A 20,255-nucleotide genomic window follows, 5' to 3' on the forward strand; every position below is an offset into this window, starting at 1 on the left:
GGTTTGTTTTCAAACCATTACACACACACAGCAGGGAAGGATCAGACAGCGTTTAACTCAGGCACACATCTCACTTCCCAGGGATGAGTTCTGCTAGCCAGGAAGGGACAAGGCACACGAGAGCAAGAAGATTACACAGGGGTAAGGCAGATGGGAAAAAAGTACACATTCCACTCTGTCTTCCTGCTTTTATGGCCTCCCCCTCAAAGTCTGTGGGTTTTAGTCACTCAAATTCTTATTTTGGTGTTGGTATCATTAATTAATATGGAGATCTGTCATTTCCGACAGAACACACACTCACAAGTAACAGTAACAAACAACAGCTGAAGTCCTGACCCTAAAACAGCTTCAAGGTTTTACTACTAGAAAAAAAAGAAACAGAAAAGTCTCCTGGCATTACTGTAGCATGACGATTTTCTCTTACCTCTTCAGTGCCCAGGTTTTAAGGACAGGGTTGTTGTTTGTCAGTTTTTTGGTTTTTTTGGATTTGTTTTTGATTTTCTAACTGATTCCTATGAGCCACTCTAAAATACTTCCAATTCAGATCTTACTGGAAAACTACTAAAAGGAGTCACTTGAGCACCTTAAAAATAGAACATTCACTTTTATGAATAATTTGATGAATATTCAGAGTTATAGGACAGACTACTATATAACTGAAAGAACAGAACTCATAAGAAAAAAAATAAATCAACACCATGCAGATTTGCCTCCTTCAGAAGGATAAACTTACACTTGGAATTCTTCATAGGACACCCCACTAGAGCTGCTGCCCCTCCTCCTAGAACTGTGTCCACTGTCTTCATCCTCATCCTCCTCAGAGTCGTCCAAGCTCCGGGGGAAACTGCGGCTGCTCAGAGGACGTGGCAGCGAGCTCCTGTCCAGGTCCAGATCCTCCTTTGTGAGAACACAGCCCCAGACAGAGAAGATGTGAAGACAGGTAAAATGTACAGAAGATGTCAAAGACCTCCTGCCCTCCATCAGCTCTCCCCTGCCTTTTTTCAGTCCTACTCAGACAGCCATGGATGAGAGCAAACGTGAAGGAAATCAAGAGGATTATTCTGGGAGCAAACCAACATGGGAAGAAGACTAGCAGTGGTGCTGGTGGCACACCACTCCTAATGCTGAGCTCACCCTCTCTCTCTCCAGGTCATCTCTCATCTGCTGATGTTCATGCTCTGTTAATTCCTGGTCCCCATCCTGGTCATATTTGGTAAATATTGCTTCAATCTCTGCATCTGTGTGCCCTTTCCTGAAAAAGCAGCAACAACACTTCCCTTACTTTCAATGTTTCAGATGCTGAAGGAACTTCAATATATGAGAAAAAACACTTCACCCCAAACAGACTTTCACCTCCAAGCCAAAGACAGGACTGATTCCAGTGCTGCCTATAAACTCACATTTAACATCTGGATAACAACAGGCTCAGCCCTCACTTCTCCTTAGCTGATAGCACAAGTCTCCCCTAGGCTGCACCCTGCTCCTTCACAATCACCCCTTTTATACCCCCTTGATTTGTTCCCTGTCCTTGGACTCCTGCCTGTTCACAGATTCTGCAGTGGCTCTGACAGAAACACTACTGGTTCCTCAAAGGTCTCAGATCTTTGCTTCCTCAGAACCTTTCTGCCCCCCAACACAGCAACTCTAGGCTGGGCCCCAGAGCACCAGAGTCTTCCTCTGAGGGGTGCCACCCCACTGCAGCAACTCCAGCCACAGCAACTCCAGGAGCCAGAGCTCAGCCCATCTCCTCAGTTACCATTTCTCTTCCACCTCCAACTGACTCTTCTCCCACTCCTCTCTTCTTCTGCAGCTCCATGCCACAGTTTAACTGCTCCTTTGTACAGTGCCTGCAGACCCACACCAAAGTGTTCACCTGTACACACTGTCTGTTGGCACAGTCCTCCCACCAGGCACAGGAAAAGTACATCCTTTGTGACCCACCAACAAAGACAAAAGCACTCTTGCCCACCACTGAAGTGAGAGAAGCTCACATCAGAGACTTAACCTCACATTCTCTGGGGGTGCTGTTCAAGACAAGCAGTAACAGCTCCCCTACCCCTTTAGGTCTTGCCGGAGTTCATCAAAATTCAGTTTTCCTCCACCTTGTCTCAGACTCTCTGAAATGTCATCAACAGCAGTTTTCTTCAGTTTAAGTTTGATCATGGCTTTGTTGTAGCCCTAGAAGAAAAAGTGAAATTTTGTGGTTTACTTTCCATGAAACGTTAACGTTTGATTTCTAATAACACTTAATTACAGAAGAAATCCTCTAGTGAGCATACACTGTCAGTCAGTGTTCCAAAAGCCCTGCAAGAATCTGTCTTTTCCTCCACTTTGTTCATCTTTTATTTCTTCTTTTATATGGGCCACACACAAACACCTTCCCAGTCAGAGGTAAGGCTTTTTGCCTGCACTGCAGGCCAGGAGGCACGGAGCCCTTTGCCCTGCTGAGACACCTTTGGCAGCTACTGGCAGTTAAGTGACAGCTTTAAATAATGCTTGCAAAACAGGTACAACTTTCTGTGGTCATTTTGCTTCTCTCTTGTTCTTCAGTTGTAGGAATGACTTTTTAAAGAAGTCCTCATCCCAACGAAGCAGCACTTTTACATTTTCTCTGCTCTGTTTTAATACCCAGTTTCTGTTTAAACCTTCCTGACCATGGTCCAGCACCACATCCACACCAGAGTGCAGGTACATGTACATGTTATTCCTAAACCCAGATTCAGCTCCTAACTTTGTATTCAGCAACCTCACTAGCAGCTGCCCCGGGAGCTCCCAACACAGTATCCAAGACTTGCCTCACCTTGCTGTCTGCAACGATGCAATCCTGAGTTCTGTGACCAAACCAAAGGGCAGTTCAGCTTCATCAGCTCAGTGTATCTGTATGTACCCACACAGACCAATCCTCTGGCATGTTCAGTAGGCTGATCAATCAATGCAAAGCCTCGGATGACTAAAATACCTCGTGATGGAAAGCTTTCATTCTCTTAATTTGCATTCAGCTCAGATTAATTTAACTAAGGGATCTGTATTTTCATCAGCCACTGCCAGCTTTACTTTGTACAGCTTATATAGAATCTTATGGAGTAAATTCAGGTGTGATGAATGAGAAGTCAGACAGAACATTACTTTTACCTTTCTGATAAGGTCAGACAGTTCCATTTCTGCCTTCTGTTGTGCCATATCTGTTTTGACTTCCGAGTATGTATCATTGATAATGGCCAAAAACATGTTCTGTCCAAGAGAGAAATGAAGAAGCCCACTTGAAATTTCAACACATCTGAGCATTTACTGTTCCTGTGACTTTCATGTGCAGACCTACATGTCAGTTCTTTAAAAAGGGCCGAGAGAAAACGTCGGGCTGTCTAAAAAGCACCAACATCAAGAGCTTGAGACACTGAAATATGATGCATGACAGTATAACAACCTTTAATCAAGACTACTGGTTAACAACACAACTGGAGAGTTACCTTCCAGAGAGGGTTCATGCCCACACACAGCAGTGGCAAGAATCCCTGCCTGCTTCTGTGTCTAAGTTGGGCCTTCTGCCTGCAAGGCCAAACTCACACAGGTAACAACTGTGAATTTATCTAGGCAGCAGGGCTGACAACAAAAACACCTGAGGAATCAAGTTAGCTATTCATCCCATAATAACCAGCACAAACACAAGGTTCCTATCTACTTACAGCTCTGCTGTAACTAGAAAAAAAAAAACAACAAAGCTTAAAATCAGACACGTGGCATGTATGTCAGCAGCTCTGAGAAGAGCAGTTGCTCGTTCAGACAGGAGAGGACAAACCCTGGTGCCACTAACCCTGTGCCCACCACGCCTCTGAGCCACGCTGTCCTCACTGAGGGGTCCTGCCCAACGTGGGGGACACAGGACTCAGCTGCAAGCTGGTCATCCCAGTTTAGAAACCATGCCACCACTTACTGGCACGTTCACAGCAGCACTCACAGGCAGAAAGGCAGTGGTGACTTTTAGTTCCTCATGGACTTAAATGCTTCAGGAGAACAGTCTTTCCATGCTGTGCCCATGCACTCTTGCCCAGCACCAGAGACGAGGCAGCCTGGCTCCTGCCTATCTTCCCTTCAGCTGCCCAGTGTCAAGAGCTGATGCTTTCTGCTCACCTTCCCTGGCTTAGTTTCCAGGTCTCAGACTGGCCTCAAGGAGCTTACAGCAACATTTCAGCCCAGCCAAATGACAGGATGTGTACATACTAATAAGCACACAGATTATAGTGAGTATTTTGGATACCTGCTGTTCCTTCACACTTCAGTGCTTTCCTGCTACCCCTTCAAAAAAATTATTTCTCTCCCTTACTGGGCACTAACATCTCCTCTGGATTTTGTGAGGTGCTTCAGAGCAAATATGAAACCTGCTCCCTGTGCCTCCTGGGCCAGAGTGACCCACACATTATTTTCTGATTTACTCAGGGAGGTCCACCTCACTGAACCCTTACAACTTCCCACAGCCTTAGTGAACAGCTACGATGAAGTCTTCTCCCACAAATAGTATCCAAACAGCATTTCACCTCAGGCCAAAGAATAATAAAAAGCCTCATTAAGTACAATGGTCATTAAACAACTCTAGAATTTATGATGATACTGGATGGCTATAAAAATCCTGCTTTAATGTTTGCCACCTTACCAAACCACCAAAAGACACACAGTTTGGGAAACAATCTGGGCATTTCTTGCTCATGTAACTGCTTCCATCTGATGCTATCAGAAACAAAATTACTACACGTTAATGTTAGTACCAAACTAACTGAACATTACATCCAGGTAGAAGATACTGGGGCTCTTCACTTTTACCAACATTAAAAAAAATCATTTACTTGGTCTCCTAGGTTCCTAAGAGGGGGGTCTCCTCCCTCCACTTTGTTATATAAATGATCAGTAAGACTATAACATGGATTCAATAGTAGTTCTAACAGGGAGTATACAAAAAATGAGTACTCCCTTGCAATATACTCACTGTTTAAATTGATTTGTCCATCATGTACATACTGACTCCCAGACAAGTTTGGCTTCTTAGAACACTTGCTGCCAACAAGTGCACAAGTGACCTGCAGTGGGACAGCAAGGAGACAGAGCCCAGCCCTGCCCTGGAGAAGCCCAAGCTGGCCAGAAAAGGCCTCTGCAGCCAAGGCTGCACATCTGGGAGCTGCTGCACTGCTGGTGAAGGAGGCTCTGCAGCAGAGGAGCAGTGCTGCAGCTATGAATGAGGCTGCTGTACACACAGCCAGCCACAAACTGCACACTCTGTAATCTAAGAGCCTGCAGGGAACAGTACAGCTACTTTTCACCACACAGTAATGGGCTGGCTGTGTATGTCAACCAAGCACTCTTCAGATTTTACAAATAAATTCTCCTTCATAATAAAATAAATAAATTAAAACCCCACAAAGTGGAGCACTATATGGCAATGACAACAAACACCAAATGCAAAGCTAGTGCAATGAAAGAAAAGCCACCCTGCAGTGACCAGCCAGCTAACAGGCAGGGCCTGCAGACTGCACACTGCCCACGGCCAAGAAAGGCCCCAGGCAGCAGTGGGGGGCAAAGGACAAGGGATGCAAAAGATGCCACCTACCCACCCCCCCCGAACAAAGGCGTACATACCAAAAGAATGAAGAACATAAAGAACACAAATGTAGTGAAATAAACGGGTCCCAAAATCCGATTGGCCTCTTCAACCTCTGTGAAGTTGAAGTCTCCCAAAATGATGCGGAACTGAGTAAATCTTAAAAAACAAAACACATCCCGGGGTTGAAAACACTTAGGGAGCTGTGCAAGAATTCTCAAACTGTTTACCCTGCTGAGGGACACAGAGAGGCCTGTCCTGCAGGAACACCCCCTCAGGCACTGCAACAGCAAATCCCTCAAGCCCATCTCTAGGCACAGCCACAGCTGCAGTTGGATGCCACGCAGAGAACTGGGGTGGCCACCTCTGGCTTTTGGTCATGACTGACAAGGGGGGTGACAGGAAGCAGAGCAAACCAATGGCCACCACTGGGAGACCCCCTGCAGTCCCTCTCCTGTGTGTTCTGCCTCTCCCACACAAACCCCAACCCTCTCCCCCAGAGCTGTCCCTGCAGAGCTGAGGCTGGCAGAGGCTTGGCACTCTTCAGCACCACCAGCATGTTTCATGTTCCTCTGCTTCTCTGCAACTTTCTGCACCACTGCCCCAGTGTAAGGTGCAGGGGGAAACTGAAAACTGAACTGGACGTGGCAGTTCCCTAAGTTAGAATCAGGTTGTGCTGTCCCAAATCAATAAAGTAAAAACTGATTAACAAACCCATATTAACACCTATCTTTCGCCTGGACTCCAGCAGATACTTACAAATTTACTAGGTGGCTGTCTAAGACGGGCTCCATTTGTGAGTCAACCCCCACCACACACTATCAGGAACACAACACTGCAATGCTTACTGGGATGCTGTATGCATGATAAACACAGGTAAGCATACAACCCTTCAGTTGCTGAAGACAGCTATTGCTTTGTCCAGGATATGACCAACTGTTACAAAAACCATGTCACAACTCCCAACCAAAACCTGACATTTTTAGCTCACTGATTTAACTGCTCTGTATTTTTAATCTCACAGCAGAGACAGTTTTTGAACTAAAAATGGTATTAAAAAAATGCATTCACTACTGAACTACATCAACAGCAATATGTCTGCAGCTTGTCTGTTTAGGTGGATGTCATAAGATCTGTTTGGTCTTTGATGGGGCAACCAAATCCATTTACCATGTAGTGAGAAATTCTTTGTATTTTTTATTCTGGTACTTACATGCAATCCTGGAAAGTGCTGAAGTCATCGATTTGAGTGCCAAAGACAAGATAGGCCAACTGAGCATATGCTAAGAAAATAATAAAAAACATAATAGCAAAGCCAATGACATCTTTGACACAGCGAGACATGGTAGTGGATAACTGACTCATTGTTCTGTTGAAGTTCACAAATTTGAACAGCTGTTAAAAGAAAGAAAACACAACTGTAAAGACAAGGAAGACAATTTCTTTACAAAACTGCTCTCCAGCCTTTTACACAGGAGATGCCTTACTGAACTTGACTAGAGACAAAGCTAGTTTAATGACATTTAGAAATACATCACTTCCTGAGATCACTGAGGCTTGAAAGGTGAAGCAAATTCTGTAACAACACCCTGGTTTTGTTTGGGTGTGGGGTTTTGCTTGTTTGTTTTCTCACTCCTCTGTTTGGCACCCTGACTTCAGAGCAGTGGTACTGAAATGCTTCCAAAAGCCCATTTATCTTTCTCCTCAGTGAAGATGTCAGCTATGAAGCAGTAAAATACAAGAAAAGAAGATCTCAGAGCAGACTTTGCTCTGAGCAAGCTGGCTGGACTAGAGACTTGCTGAGGTTCCCTCCAGCCTGCATTACTCTGTTACTCTGCAGTTTACCATTATTTCTTATAAGGAGCCACTTTACTTTTTAAAACATGATGCAATAATGAGACAACTCTGTGTTAGAAGACAGCAGATTATCTAACTTGATTCATAAACCTAAATACTAGTCTGGCATATCAGCAGAAATTCACTTCTCATTGGTCTTACATTTCCCCCACTAGACAATGTGGTAACTACATGCTTCTCTGCAACTTTGTGCATACAGAGGTCAGGAAAATTAGTATAGACATATAAGGAAATACCACTAGAAAGGAGGCTGTAAAACAGAGAAATTATGTTCAACTAAAGGAATATATCTAGTTTGGCTGCTCCTCTGCAACTTTATACTAATTTTCCTGACCTCTGTATGCACAGACATAAAAGGAAATACCACTAGAAAGGAGGCTGTAAAACAGAGAAATTATATTCAACTAAAGGAATATATCTAGTTTGGAACTAATTGGACTAGCCTTACCAGCCCTTCCAGCAATCCAAAAGCTTTAAACAGATCCAACACACACAATTAAACCAGGCTAGGAAAAAGCTGCACCCAGTAAGAGACACAAACTTATCAGTTCAGGAATAATAAAAACATTTCTTTAAGTTTCTGCTGTGACAAAGCACTAGCACTGACATCTTCTAGCCCTAAACAAGGGCTGACTAAACCTGAGGCAAATTACAAACTTGTTTTTCATCTCCAAGAAGGTCCCTCTGTGCTCTCTCTCGTGTGACCAATTTTACAAGAAACACAAGTAAACCTCAACTAACATATGACATGAAACTCAGAATACTGCTTACATTCTAATATTGGAATAAGGATGTGTGTCTTGGAGTTACCTTAATCCAGACAAAAAATACAGTGACTGCAGCAACGTTGTTGAATTGCATTTGCCAATATGCCAAAGGTTCAAAATTAGGGAATGAGTTCTGATCTTCCAGCAGCTTCTTCAGGAGCATATCAACAGTTGATGTCCTATAGATGCTAATTCCTATAGCTACTACAGAGAGCTACAAAAGAAATTTACAAAAGGTCATCAGGGTTTTAAACCACCTTGTTTTAGCCACATGTGTCAGATAAAGTTAAGATACCATAGAATGCCTTGGGTTGGAAGGGACCTTTAAAAGTCATCTTGTCCCACCTCCCTGCAGCAATCAGGGACAGCCCAGATTAGATCAGGTTGCTCAGAGCCCCATCAAGCCTGACCCTGAATGTCTCCAGGGATGGACCTGCACCACCCCTCTGGGCAGCCTGTGCCAGTGTGTGCTTTACTCTCATAGTAAAGAACTTCTTCCTAATGTCTAATCTAAATCTCCCCTGACCTACTATAAAAGTATGATTTCCCTAGATTATATATAGTAATTTCAAGACTTAAACCTTTGATTCATACAAGCCTGAAGATATAAAACAAACATGGGACTGGAACTGTTTCAGCACTGCTGGCTTTGGATAACTTTGATAAGCACAGCTTGATGTAAGTCCAGAGAGAATTGTATTATGTAGCTTTAAACTGAAAGCTCAGATCTTCTGCTATACCAGGACTGCAGATGTGCTACCCTGTCCATTTAAGCAAGACAGCAGCCCTAACAGCTCCTAGCAACCTACCATTTTGGAGACACTTCTTCAAACTAAATGCAAATGACTGCTTTAGAGCAGGTAACATCCTTACTCAAAAGCCTCCAACAGTCTGCATCAGACACAGAGAAGAGCAATGAGGGTGACTTTGTTACCTCCCATAATGCCATAAACAAAAACTGTGAGAAAGCACACTGGACAAATCCTCTAGCTTTTCACCAGGATGTGAAGGTTGAAACCACTGAAGACAGAACAAGCAAATTTGCAAAACCAACACCAGCACTACAGCACAGACTAAAATTGTCTTAGACTGAATAGCAGAGTAGTCTCTAAGTCTCCCTCCTGCTGATGGCCCTGCCCCTAACCCCCAGCAGCAATACTGAGTCATTAACATCTCCCACAAAGTGCATTCCAGAAAGTGACTTTAGCCTTATTATAAAGATTACTTACCACAATAATAAGGATATCAAGGCAATTCCAGAGGCTTCTGAAGTAGTGCAGTCCATGAATGTGAATTTCTAAGATCTCTTCCACCATATAGTAAAGAACAAAAAGACAAAATGCCATTTCACAGGCTGCCAGGAAAAAGTCAAAAGTGGAGATGTAGTGAATCAGCCTCACTGGCTGAAACTGCCAAGAGGTAACAAGGCCTCCAGTTGCTGGAAACTCCACCACCAACCTGCATTTAAAAAAGGCAAAGAAAAAAAATCATTTACACAGTGCTGATGAAAAAAATACTGAAAAAAGACATGGGTTTATTTACATAATTATTTAAATAATGGAAACAGGCAAGAAGGCCACACGATTCAGAGAAGACACTACACAGAACAGAAGGTGCAAACCCAACGGCACAAAGTTTTGACCAACACCTAGAGCATTTCAGGGAGAGTGAGAAAGCAGAGACAGAAATACCTGTCTTCACCTGCATCTGTTTGGTGCCATCCAGACTAAAGACTGATACTGCAAAGTGCAGCCAAGCCCCTGTGGCAGCAGGGGAGCCAGAGCTGCCTCCAGGCAGTGAGTGCACTGCCCCTGGAACCTCCCCTCAGCTGTTTCAGATAAAGGAGCTGACACATCTTACCTATGGCCTCAGAACAAAGCAACCACAAGAAAATCCCAGCTCTGCAACCCACCCTGTGCAGTCTGAACACCATGGTGGTTCTGCTCATACCTGACAACGCAGAACACGTTGATGTTTGCATTGTACACGGAGAAATCAATGAAAGCTGCTCTGGTCCCTCTGTCCAGCCACAGGTTCTTCTTAAGGGTAGCCACCTGCACAGCTGTCACTTCCCTGGTCCTTGAGAGGTCCTGGTAATAACCAGCCCCACTGTACGTGGCAATCAAGCCCCAGTGGCTGCTCCCATTCAAATCCTTCTCGTTGGTGTATGTCCAACTAGTTCAGAAGTAAGTGAAACAGAGCACGTTCATCTTTCTGCTTTCAGCTTTCAATTAACAAAACAGACACAAACAAAACCTGACCAAAAAATGTTACTTAAAGCTGCTTTCACTTAAGAGGTACTTGTAGAAAGCATTGATGTACCCTGGAGAAAGCTTGCAAAGGTCCTTTCACTAACACAACAAAATTAAGATAGAAGATGGCTCACAAGTATATTAGCTGTGAAGAGAGAACACAGCAACCCACTCACAGACAATTAACTGGCGTTTGCAGGGCTATGTTCTATCCCCAAAATCTTTTACATTCAACTTGCCCTTCACCCCCCAAAGACAAGCCAGTGAGAGCCAGGGCAGCAGCACAAGGTGGAGTGCAGAGCTGGTGCTGCTGAGCTGCAGTGCTGCCCCGGGAGCACAGCGTGTCTCCCGTGCCCAGCAGCTGCGGGGGCACCAGGACAGCACCCCAAGGGAGAGCACGGCCCTCCCCACCTCCGGGAAGGTTCCTGCACAAGAGCTGTCAGCTGCTCTGGATTTCCCTGGCCCAACACCCAGCACACGCACAGCTGCCTCGGCCAGGTAACTGGCTGCAGAATTTGGCATAAGCCAGGAGAGGATGGAACCAAAGCCAGAGGTGTGTAGAGAACAGGACGTACGCCGTGCCGTTGCGCAGCCCAAAGGGAGCAGTGTCCTCACTGGCCACGGAATAGACATCATAGCAGTCCTTGATCTCCTCCTTCAGGTCCTCGGGGACGGAGCAGGAGCCGTTCCTCACCCTCAGCTGCCGCACGCGGGGCACCCCCAGCAGCAGGTTCTCGTAGTAAATGAAGCTTTTGTTTTCTGCCCTGGTTCTGTTGTTGTACCACATCTCCCAGTACAGACCATCCAGCAAAGGGCCTTCTGTGAACTGGGGAACGAGACAGAGTTTTAGCTGACATGCTGCCAGCACTGCTCTTACAGATCTTAATTTGGTGGCTGTTTTAGAAGGGCAGCTGATGGTTTTTCTGACGTAAGGCTTAACTGCCACCTGTCCAAAGACACCCCACAGCCATGCCCCACCCTGCCCCTAACACTACCTGGGTTCTACACTTTCACATACTAAAGGCCTGCTCAGTTCCACAGCTTTGCCACTGTGCACACAGACCTTCATGCACAACCCCTGCTGCCTTAGAAAAACAAATTCACAGGTTAAATTTACAGGACAAGCAAAGTACAGCAACAGAGAGAAGAGAGGCTGGGTTTAGATTACCTTCCAGAAGTCATCCATTGTGGACAAGGTTTTGAAATCCGTTTTCTCCATTTTTGATACAGGTGTTTCCAGGAAGAGCTGTGACATGACCCTTGTGTAATAGTACATGCTGGAACTCACTGTGCCATAAGTCACTGCAAAAGATTTGGTAAGGAGTGAGAGGTGAAGTGGTGGGCAGAAGAGAAGACAAAAAAAGAAAGGAAAGGAAAAAAAGAGCACTTTGCTTGTTTTGAATACATCAGGTTGTAATTTTATAGATTTTGCACTGAAGAGTTTAAGCTTCAGAACACAACAAGCAGCACTTCTCTGTGAGCTGTGATTGAAACACAAAAAGCTGTGAAGAACAGACTGATCAGTCAGTTTAAATTATCCAGTTCTCCTCCCATACCTCACTGCATTATCAGTGCTCCTACAGGAGCTAACTTCAGCCTGGAGAGAGGCAGCTAGTGCCACCTCAGGTCACTGGTGCCACCCAAGGCACCCACAGAGAGCTGGCACCAGACCCCAGAGCGATGCCCTGCTCGAGCAGATGCTGACCACCAACCAGGGCAGGGCAGGGGGAATGTCACTACCCCCTACGTTAGACAATGAAACTCCACTCAAGGCACTTGCCTATAAACACTTCAAACCATCTTATGCCTAAAACTCAGAGAAGCCTGAAAGATGAAGTCTACACTGAACAATCTCCATCAGTTGTGACACATCTATAAAAATACTTTACCACAAAGAAGGGAACGTTTCTTTAGCAACCAGAGAACAAAAGCCATTTTTAAGCCTTCTGCTGTGGCACCCTGAATGTATCACACGAGTGTCCAGTGCCTGGACTCTCTCTAGAGTACGAGCCCATGGCACTCAGCCTGCACTGGACAGCTCTCTCCTGGGACATGCCAAGCCACAGACCAGCCTGTCCCACAGCTATTCCTTAGGTGTAAAATTAAAAAGGATAGCACTTAAAAAAAAATAAATACTAGTCAGTTAGAAGTATCTGTAGATGTCCAATGCACTATACTTTTCCTTTATTCTGTTACCAAAAAACCTTTTTCTACAGCAAAACAATTTGTTAACAGCCTGCAGCCAAACCTTTCCCACTGAACCCCATTCCAGTTTAATTCAGGTGCCTCACTGCTGCAGCTCTCCTCCCAGTACAGCACACCAACCACAGGCAACTTCCACTACCTTGTCCATAAACCTGCACTAAGCATTCTTAAAGGACTTAGGAAGTAAAAAACCATATTTAGCATATAACCATGCTTGCAGTTGTCTCAGCAGCATGTTTGGGTTTGGTTTTTTAGTAATTCTACTCCAGACACGCATGGCAGACTTCTCCTCAGAGCCTGTTTACCAATGTATTTTTGCATTTTCTTCTCCACTCCATGTTTCTCACAAAAAAATAAAGGCGTCACCTTGTTCTGTTACAACTGATCATAAACAACAACTTAAGTGTCACTGATATTTCAAACAGAACTGTATTGAAAACAGAACTGTCCACACTAAAAACTGGAGGCCTGAAACATACTGACTTTCCAAAGTAACTTAATGCACACAGATTTTCTTGGTGTTCTCCCTAATAACCAAATAAAATATCTGTTTCACAGCTCCATAGTAAGTTCTATTTTGCACTGGTTTGCTACTTTTATGCACGTATATGAACATGCCTTGTTTTGCCTATCAACTTAAAAACCCCTAGAAATCTTGAAACAGGATTGTATAAGGGCTTGAAGTTCCCAAGGCCAGAAATGGCCTCTCTTGGAAACATCACATTATACCCCCAGCTGCTCACAGGGCTGTGTGAGGCCTGTGTCCAACACCCTGCACTATCTGTGCTCCAACTGTGCTCCAACACCACTCAGTTTCCTCACCCTGAAGAAGGAACAGCACATCAGTCCAGGCTGCTTGCTCAGCCTCTGCTTAGGTCCAGGAATACTGTGTATGAGGATGGAGATCCACCAAGCTCCTCACTTCTGCACTAAGTTTGTACTGAACAGAATATTATTCTTATGAATATTATCTTCAGTGTTGATTCTAGAGCACCTACCTCAAAGCAGTCACCTACTCAAAAGCCAGAAAAAAAAAGCAGGTTGAATGTTACTCTGTGCCATACTGTTAGGATACTCCATATGATTCATAGACAAATCATGGAAATCTCCAGTTGTGATCCATACAAACCTGAGTATATAGGCTCCAGATGCACTGAATGTGCCATAGTGTCAGGATACTCCATATGATTCACAGACAATAAAACAAATGACACACTCAAATCATGGAAATCTCCAGTTGTGATCCATACAAACCTGAGTATATAGGCTCCAGATGCACTGAAAACATCCAGCACCATGTAAACACAGATTATTAGATATTTCTAACTAACTAGCATTATCTCTGACTTTCCAGCTACTATCAAGAACTTTTACTCTTAGAATGATCTGAACACAAGCTTGGTGATAAATCTGAAACTTGATGATTTAATTTTTTGTCCTAGGTAACTCACTCCTACTCTTCACATGGAACAGTTCTGTTCAGTGACTTCAACACGTGCAGCAGAAGCATTCCACTACCAAGTGGTGCTATGTTAAACTATGCTCCCTAAACCCAAGGAATATTATCATCTATCTCCTTGAAGTCTCAAAACTTACTAAGGCCCAGAAAGTTCCAGTATTTCCAGTCTCAGGCAACAATCTATGCACCCCCTGTGAGGACAGGCTGAGAGAGCTGGGGTTGCTCAGCATGCAGAAGAGAAGGTGCCAGGGAGACCCTACAGCTGCCTTCCAGCACTCCCAGTGGGCCTGCAGTGAGGATGGGGAAGGACTCCTGATCAGGAAGTGGAGTGACAGGATGAGGGGTTAATGGCTTTAAACTGAAAGGGGGTACCTTTTATTAGGTATTAGCAAGAAATTCTCTGCTGTGAGGGTGGTGAGACAGGAACAGGTTGCCCCTAGAAGCTGTGGATGCCCCCTCCCTGGAAGAATTCAAGGCTGGGCTGGATGCAGCTTTGAGCAACCTGGCCTAACAGAAAGTGTCCATGCCCATGGGTGCTGCAACAAGATGACCTCAACGGTCCCTTCCAAACCAGACCATCCTATGAATCCTTGTGCAGAAACAAGAGAAAGATTTCCTTCCAACTATCTGCCTACAGACCTGCTCATCAATCCTTACGCCACGTCACTGAAACCACCTTCACTCTGGAATCAGCTGACAAGCAGGGGGGACAGAGCTGGGCAGTACTTACAGACACACAGGACCACCAGGAAAACGAGGTATGTGACCAGCTCTCGTAGAACACTCCTCAGGTACCTCTCCCTGCTGGTGTTGCTCTCTTCCATCAGTCTTGTCCCCCACAGACCTTCAAAGGGAAACACAGATAATGATGTACACAGACATCTGATACCAGATACACAAATGACACAACGAGTGGGTTTGAGAGCTTGACCTATCTCATGTCTGCTGCAGGCTCTTCTGGGGATTTTAAACTGATGTAAGTTCAGGAAAGAACAACTCCTACAGGCTGAATGATGGTCAGGGCAGCATTAGCTATTCATGAGATAGCATAATAACTCAGGAACAGCTCAGCAGAACTCTGAATCTGCTGAGGATTTCCCAGAAGTGCTGTCACTTCAAACTACAGGACATGAAAGAGGTCCCAGTACACACATGGACACCCTGCAGGAAATGAATGGCAGAGTTTTGGTTTTCTTTAAAATACAAAAAGCGTCGTCAGACAAATGAAAATCCAGGTTCAGCATCAAACCTTTATTAGGAGTCTTAATTAACTTTCTACCTGGAAGTGGGATACAGCAGTCAAACATATTGTTAGAGAAAACAGATCCTAACCTTTCCCTCTCCCACAGGCAGGGCATGTCCAACAGAGAGCAGGGGCCTCAGGCAGCATTCCCACGTGGTTTCCTTACCTGCACCACGAAGAACTATCACTGAAACCTCTGCAGTGGCCTCAGTGAGCAATCCCTGTCCACGTACCAAACTGGGCCCCACATGAGCTGAACTAATTCTGCCTGTTCCTAGCTTCATACTACAGAACCATAGAGTTACTAAGGTTGGAAAAGATCTCTAAGATTACCAAGTCCAACCATTGCCCAACATTACCATGACCACTAAACCGTGCCCCCAAGTGCCACACCTACTCTTTTTTTGAACCCCTCCAGGGATGGTGACTCCATCACTTCCCTGGGCAGCCCCTTCCAGTGCCTGACCACTCTCTCAGGGAAGAAATTCTGCCTAATAGCAAAACTAAACCTTGCCTGGCACAACCTGAGCCCATTTCTTGACATCCTCAAGAAGACAGTGTAAGAGAAGATATTGAAATTTGGTGATTGCTTCCAAAAGGGTAACAGAAAAGCAAAAGATCTTATAAATGGAGTCTCTGAAAGAAACAACTATCTGAGAACTGAGAGCAGAAAGCACCACACTTATTTCCTGTGCCTAACAGAGAACAGGAATAAAAGCTGGGAACAGCTGCTGATGCTCAGACTAGAACTGCTGCCTTCCAGGAACTTTTCTTCATTGAAGCCTAAATAAAGCAAGGTGATTTGACCTTATTTTATAGTGGGGAAGAAAGTGTATAAAACAAAAATTGACTCTTACAGAAGCACACCAAACTCTCACCCTTTTCAGGTACTGAACAGGCAACCTTTTAAAACATGCTTCACATTCTCAGTAGATGGAAGTGGAGTAACCTCAAACTCCCTAGGAAAAAATCCTGGATCCATCAAACACAGCACAATAATTTGAAGTCAAATGGGACAGCAACAAGGGATTAGCCAAAACATGTTATAAACATGGCAGTGAAGCTGCTTTGCAGCAACCACTGTAAAACTCAAAAAAAGAGACAAAGGGCTCATCTGCCTGCTGCAGAACTTCATCTGCTACCAAAGAGAAGGAAGTAAGGAAGCTCTTCCCTCCATGTGTGTATGAGATGCATTCAGGAAAACAAAATGTTCTGTGTGTTTAGATGCCTTTAAGGTACCACATTTTTAACCTGTGACATAACCACCAAATCAACCAGTGAAATTCTCCTGCATAGGCAGAGCAAGCACTAAAGGGCCTAGCACTAACCTCTGCTCACACTCCTCAATTAGTAACTTATAACCTTCACTAGAGCCAGCCCCAAAACAAGAGAGCTTTTTCAAGCTATTCTTTAAATCTAAGTCTGACAACTTCCAGACAAAGACTGCAGCTTTACTACACAGGCTGCCAAGCTCTCACCATTAGGTCATTCTTGAAGACAGACACACAAAACCAAAAGCATTTTACAGAGTCACTAATAAAAAATAACTCAACAAACTCAGCCTCTAACACAGCACTACGTTGCACTAGCAACCCTCATAATAAGGCAGGAAAACATTACAGAAGAGGAGGAAAAGGCTGGAACAGCCAGTGAGCTCAGCTGGCAAGAGAACCGAGTCCTGGCTGTCAGCACATTACTCACCAGTAAGAAATGTGGTGAGCAGAAAACCTGCAAGCTCCAATTCTGTCATACTAGAACACTGTTAGGAGTCAGTCAGCAAGGAACAGAAAGTTACATGTGGAGAAAAAAAAAAACCAAAGCAAAATCCCAAACCAGCACCAGAGATCACACAAAGACCTTCCAGTTAAAGGAGCTCCAGAGGAGCCCATCAGCTGGCTCGAAGCTTTCACCAGATGCCCTGGTTTCAGAAGACAGATACATTATTCCCCTTTCTGCCTTCTTATAATATTAGTTTAGCTACATCAAGAACAGGGGTGGCAAGCTGTGGTGGGTTTCAGCTGACATCTACGAGCACCAAACCATTTCATTTCTAGCCCTGATTAATCACTTTCAGTTTTTTCCTTATATAAACTTGCTATTCATCAACTTTTTGACAGAATCTATGTACACTGTCATTTATCACACAAATCTGCAACTAACAACTCTCTCACACTCATTCTGTAGCCCAGAAGGGTTACCCAAACTGTACATGGACTTAGGAGAGTTGTCAAAAAATAATGATCGTATGCAAATAAATAGAAATAGACTCAACTTCATCCTACAGTACAAGGTCTGGCTTGTTAGGTAAGCCAGGGAAGTAAAATCTTTCTGAAGTGCACAGGCTGGGGAAGGAGTGGGGCTGGGGGAGGGACAGGAAAGTGACTCAGGCAACGATGCTCTGTCCCAGACTAACAGCAGAACAGCCTCACAGTCCAGAGTTCCCACTCCTTAGGAAGGCACAGCTGGGGCCTGCGCCAGCTCAGCTCAGTAAAGATGCCAGGATGCATCCTTCACAACAGTAACAATTAGTTACAAACAATTAGACAAAACTTTTGATGGCTTTGTCCTGAATAGAGATGAGCAGTCATCCCCTCCTCTCCCCTCAGCACCTGGCATGTCTGCTGAAGAGATCTGCAAAACTAGATGGATTAAAGCTGCCTCTCAGAGAAGTAGAACCTGGAAAGAATCCACAAAGAACCTAAGATAAAGCCACAGTCTCAAATAGCTATTTCTATAAGTAGAATATCTAATAAGTAGTTCCTATTCACTTAGCATCCCCTCTTACAGCCTCCTCGACAGCTGCAATGACCAATGCCCCTTCACCTCAAATCCTGCCTGGATTTTTACCTCACAGCTAAGAAGGGAAGTGTAAGCTGTCATCCAGTGCCTCTCCAAGTGCCCAGATGCTTGGCCCTGGCAACACTTTCACTGTTGATATCCAAAGGATTAACCTCCCTTGCTGAATTCTGTCTAGTGAAATGGAATTTCATGAAATCAATTTATGCTACTTTTCCTCTGGTTATGCTGAAATAAACCCAAGTGCTGTGTTTGCCAGTTCCCAGTCTTCAAAGATCCTCATGGCTACCCACAGGACATCAAACAAACCACTGCTTGCTCCTTCCAGTACTGAAACCAGTTATCCTGCAAGTGCTCTGTACTGATGTCAGGCTTGATATCAGCCCCTTGGCAGGTGAGCTACCTGCACAGCAGGCAGGTACAGCACTGTGCAGTACCCTGCACTGGGATTGTGTGGTGGGGATTTGGTTCCTAGGGAGGGGCTCCAGGGGTGGCTGCTGTGAAAAGCTGCTAGGAGCTTCCCCAGCTCCCAGTCAGCCCCACCTCTGGCCAAGGCTGAGCCTCTGACAGAGGCAGTGCCCCTCTGTTAACCTAGCAAGGAGGGGACGACGAAAAATAAAACCAAAACAAACTGTGGGAACACCTGCAGTGGGGAGAGAAGGGGGCTGTGAAACAAGGGTGCAGCCAGCCAGGCCAGTGGAGAGCAGGGAGGAGCACCAGAGCAGAGGCTGCCCTGGGTACACAGCCCAGGGCTGCACAGCCCCCGAGGACCCCACAGCAGGGCAGGGGGCTGCACCTGAAGAGGGCTGCGACTGCAGGAGTCCACACTAGAGCAGGCTGTGAGGAATTCCAGCCCGTGGGAAGGACTCACGCTGGAGAAGTTCACAGGGACTGTCTCCTGGAGCAGGGACCCCTCGCTGGCCTAAGGGAAGGGTGTGAGGGGTCCTCCCTCTGAAGAGGAAGGAGTGGCAGAAACAACTTGTAGTGCACTGACTCCCACTCCTGCTCCCTGTGCTACGGGCAGGGAGGAGGCAGAGAGACTGGGAGCAAAGCTGGGAGTGGAAGAGGAGGGCTGGGGAGAAGGTGTTCTTAAGATTTGGTTTTATTTCCCATTACCCTGCTCTGATTTGACTGGTAACAGCATGAATTGACTTCCCCACCCCAAGTCAAGTCTGCTTTGCCCATGGCCATAACAGACAAAGAATCAGTCCCTGTCCTTGTCTCCACCACAAGCCTTCACTGTATTTTCTCATCCCCATGCCACTCAGGAAGGAGTGAGGGAGCAGCTGCAGTGCTCTGCTGCCAGCTGGGCAGACACCTCGTGTTGGGCCTGGCCGAGCTGATTTCCCACTGCAGCCTCCTGGTGCAGGGCTCCTGTGTTGGGAGTCAGGCGGGCGCTGATAACCCCCGTGTTGGCACTGAGCAGTGCTCGCAGCTAAAAACCAGAAGGTTTTACAGCTAAAACCAGAATACTACTAGTGCAGACTGATTGTCTTGAGCAACAAGAGGCAGCTTGGTCCACGGCCATCACTGAAAATATTTCTCTTCATTTTCTCAGGCCGTAAGAACATGTAACTCTGCCCAGCTGCACACCTATCAATACAGCACATCAGGACTTGACTGCACACCCAACAGCCTCACAGCCAGCAGAGCAAACAGCATCACACCAGGCAGAAGGATCTGCAAAGTCACGTCAGAGGAGGTCCTCACCCTTCAGCCTGAGAGCAGAAACTAGAAGTTCAAGCTACAGCTGCTCGTCAGCTCCCACACTGGTTACCCCAGCCCCAGACACGTTGCTTCCAGGCAGCAGTACAGGCAGGGCATCCGTCCATGAAGTGGGGCCAGAACACCCCCTCTGGCAGCACCTGCCTGCTGCCCATGCCACAGAACTCAGCTGCACTCAGCTGCCAGCGCTGCTTCCCCAACAGCAGCTCCTCTTGGTGCTGCTGCCTGCTCCACTGACAAATGAAAACTCACATACAGGCTTAAAAACAACCCAAAAACATCTGCTAGAAAAAAGCGTGCTAAAAATAAAGCAACCTTCCTCCACCCAAAGCTGTAGATTCAGATGAAACACAGAGATTTAGCA

The 20,255-nt window shown here is 45.5% G+C and overlaps 1 protein-coding gene across 1 annotated transcript; it reads right to left on the reverse strand.

Annotated features, from left to right (window-relative positions):
- Positions 1-733: 733 nt before the first annotated feature.
- On the reverse strand, positions 734-14,965 carry PKD2 (polycystic kidney disease 2 (autosomal dominant); the record flags this gene model as incomplete). The annotated part of the gene is made up of 12 exons (XM_008948534.1): positions 14,858-14,965; positions 11,632-11,765; positions 11,039-11,289; positions 10,162-10,386; positions 9,441-9,669; positions 8,255-8,425; positions 6,801-6,982; positions 5,626-5,746; positions 3,133-3,231; positions 2,057-2,178; positions 1,135-1,252; positions 734-894 (listed from the first exon to the last, which is right to left on the reverse strand). Coding segments are annotated over exons 1-12 (1,907 nt in total), but the record flags the coding sequence as incomplete, so codon positions are not given.
- Positions 14,966-20,255: the final 5,290 nt, after the last annotated feature.

Source organism: Merops nubicus, unplaced genomic scaffold (assembly GCF_000691845.1).
Source record: "Merops nubicus isolate BGI_N331 unplaced genomic scaffold, ASM69184v1 scaffold5821, whole genome shotgun sequence".
Classification (NCBI taxonomy): Eukaryota; Metazoa; Chordata; class Aves; order Coraciiformes; family Meropidae; genus Merops; species Merops nubicus.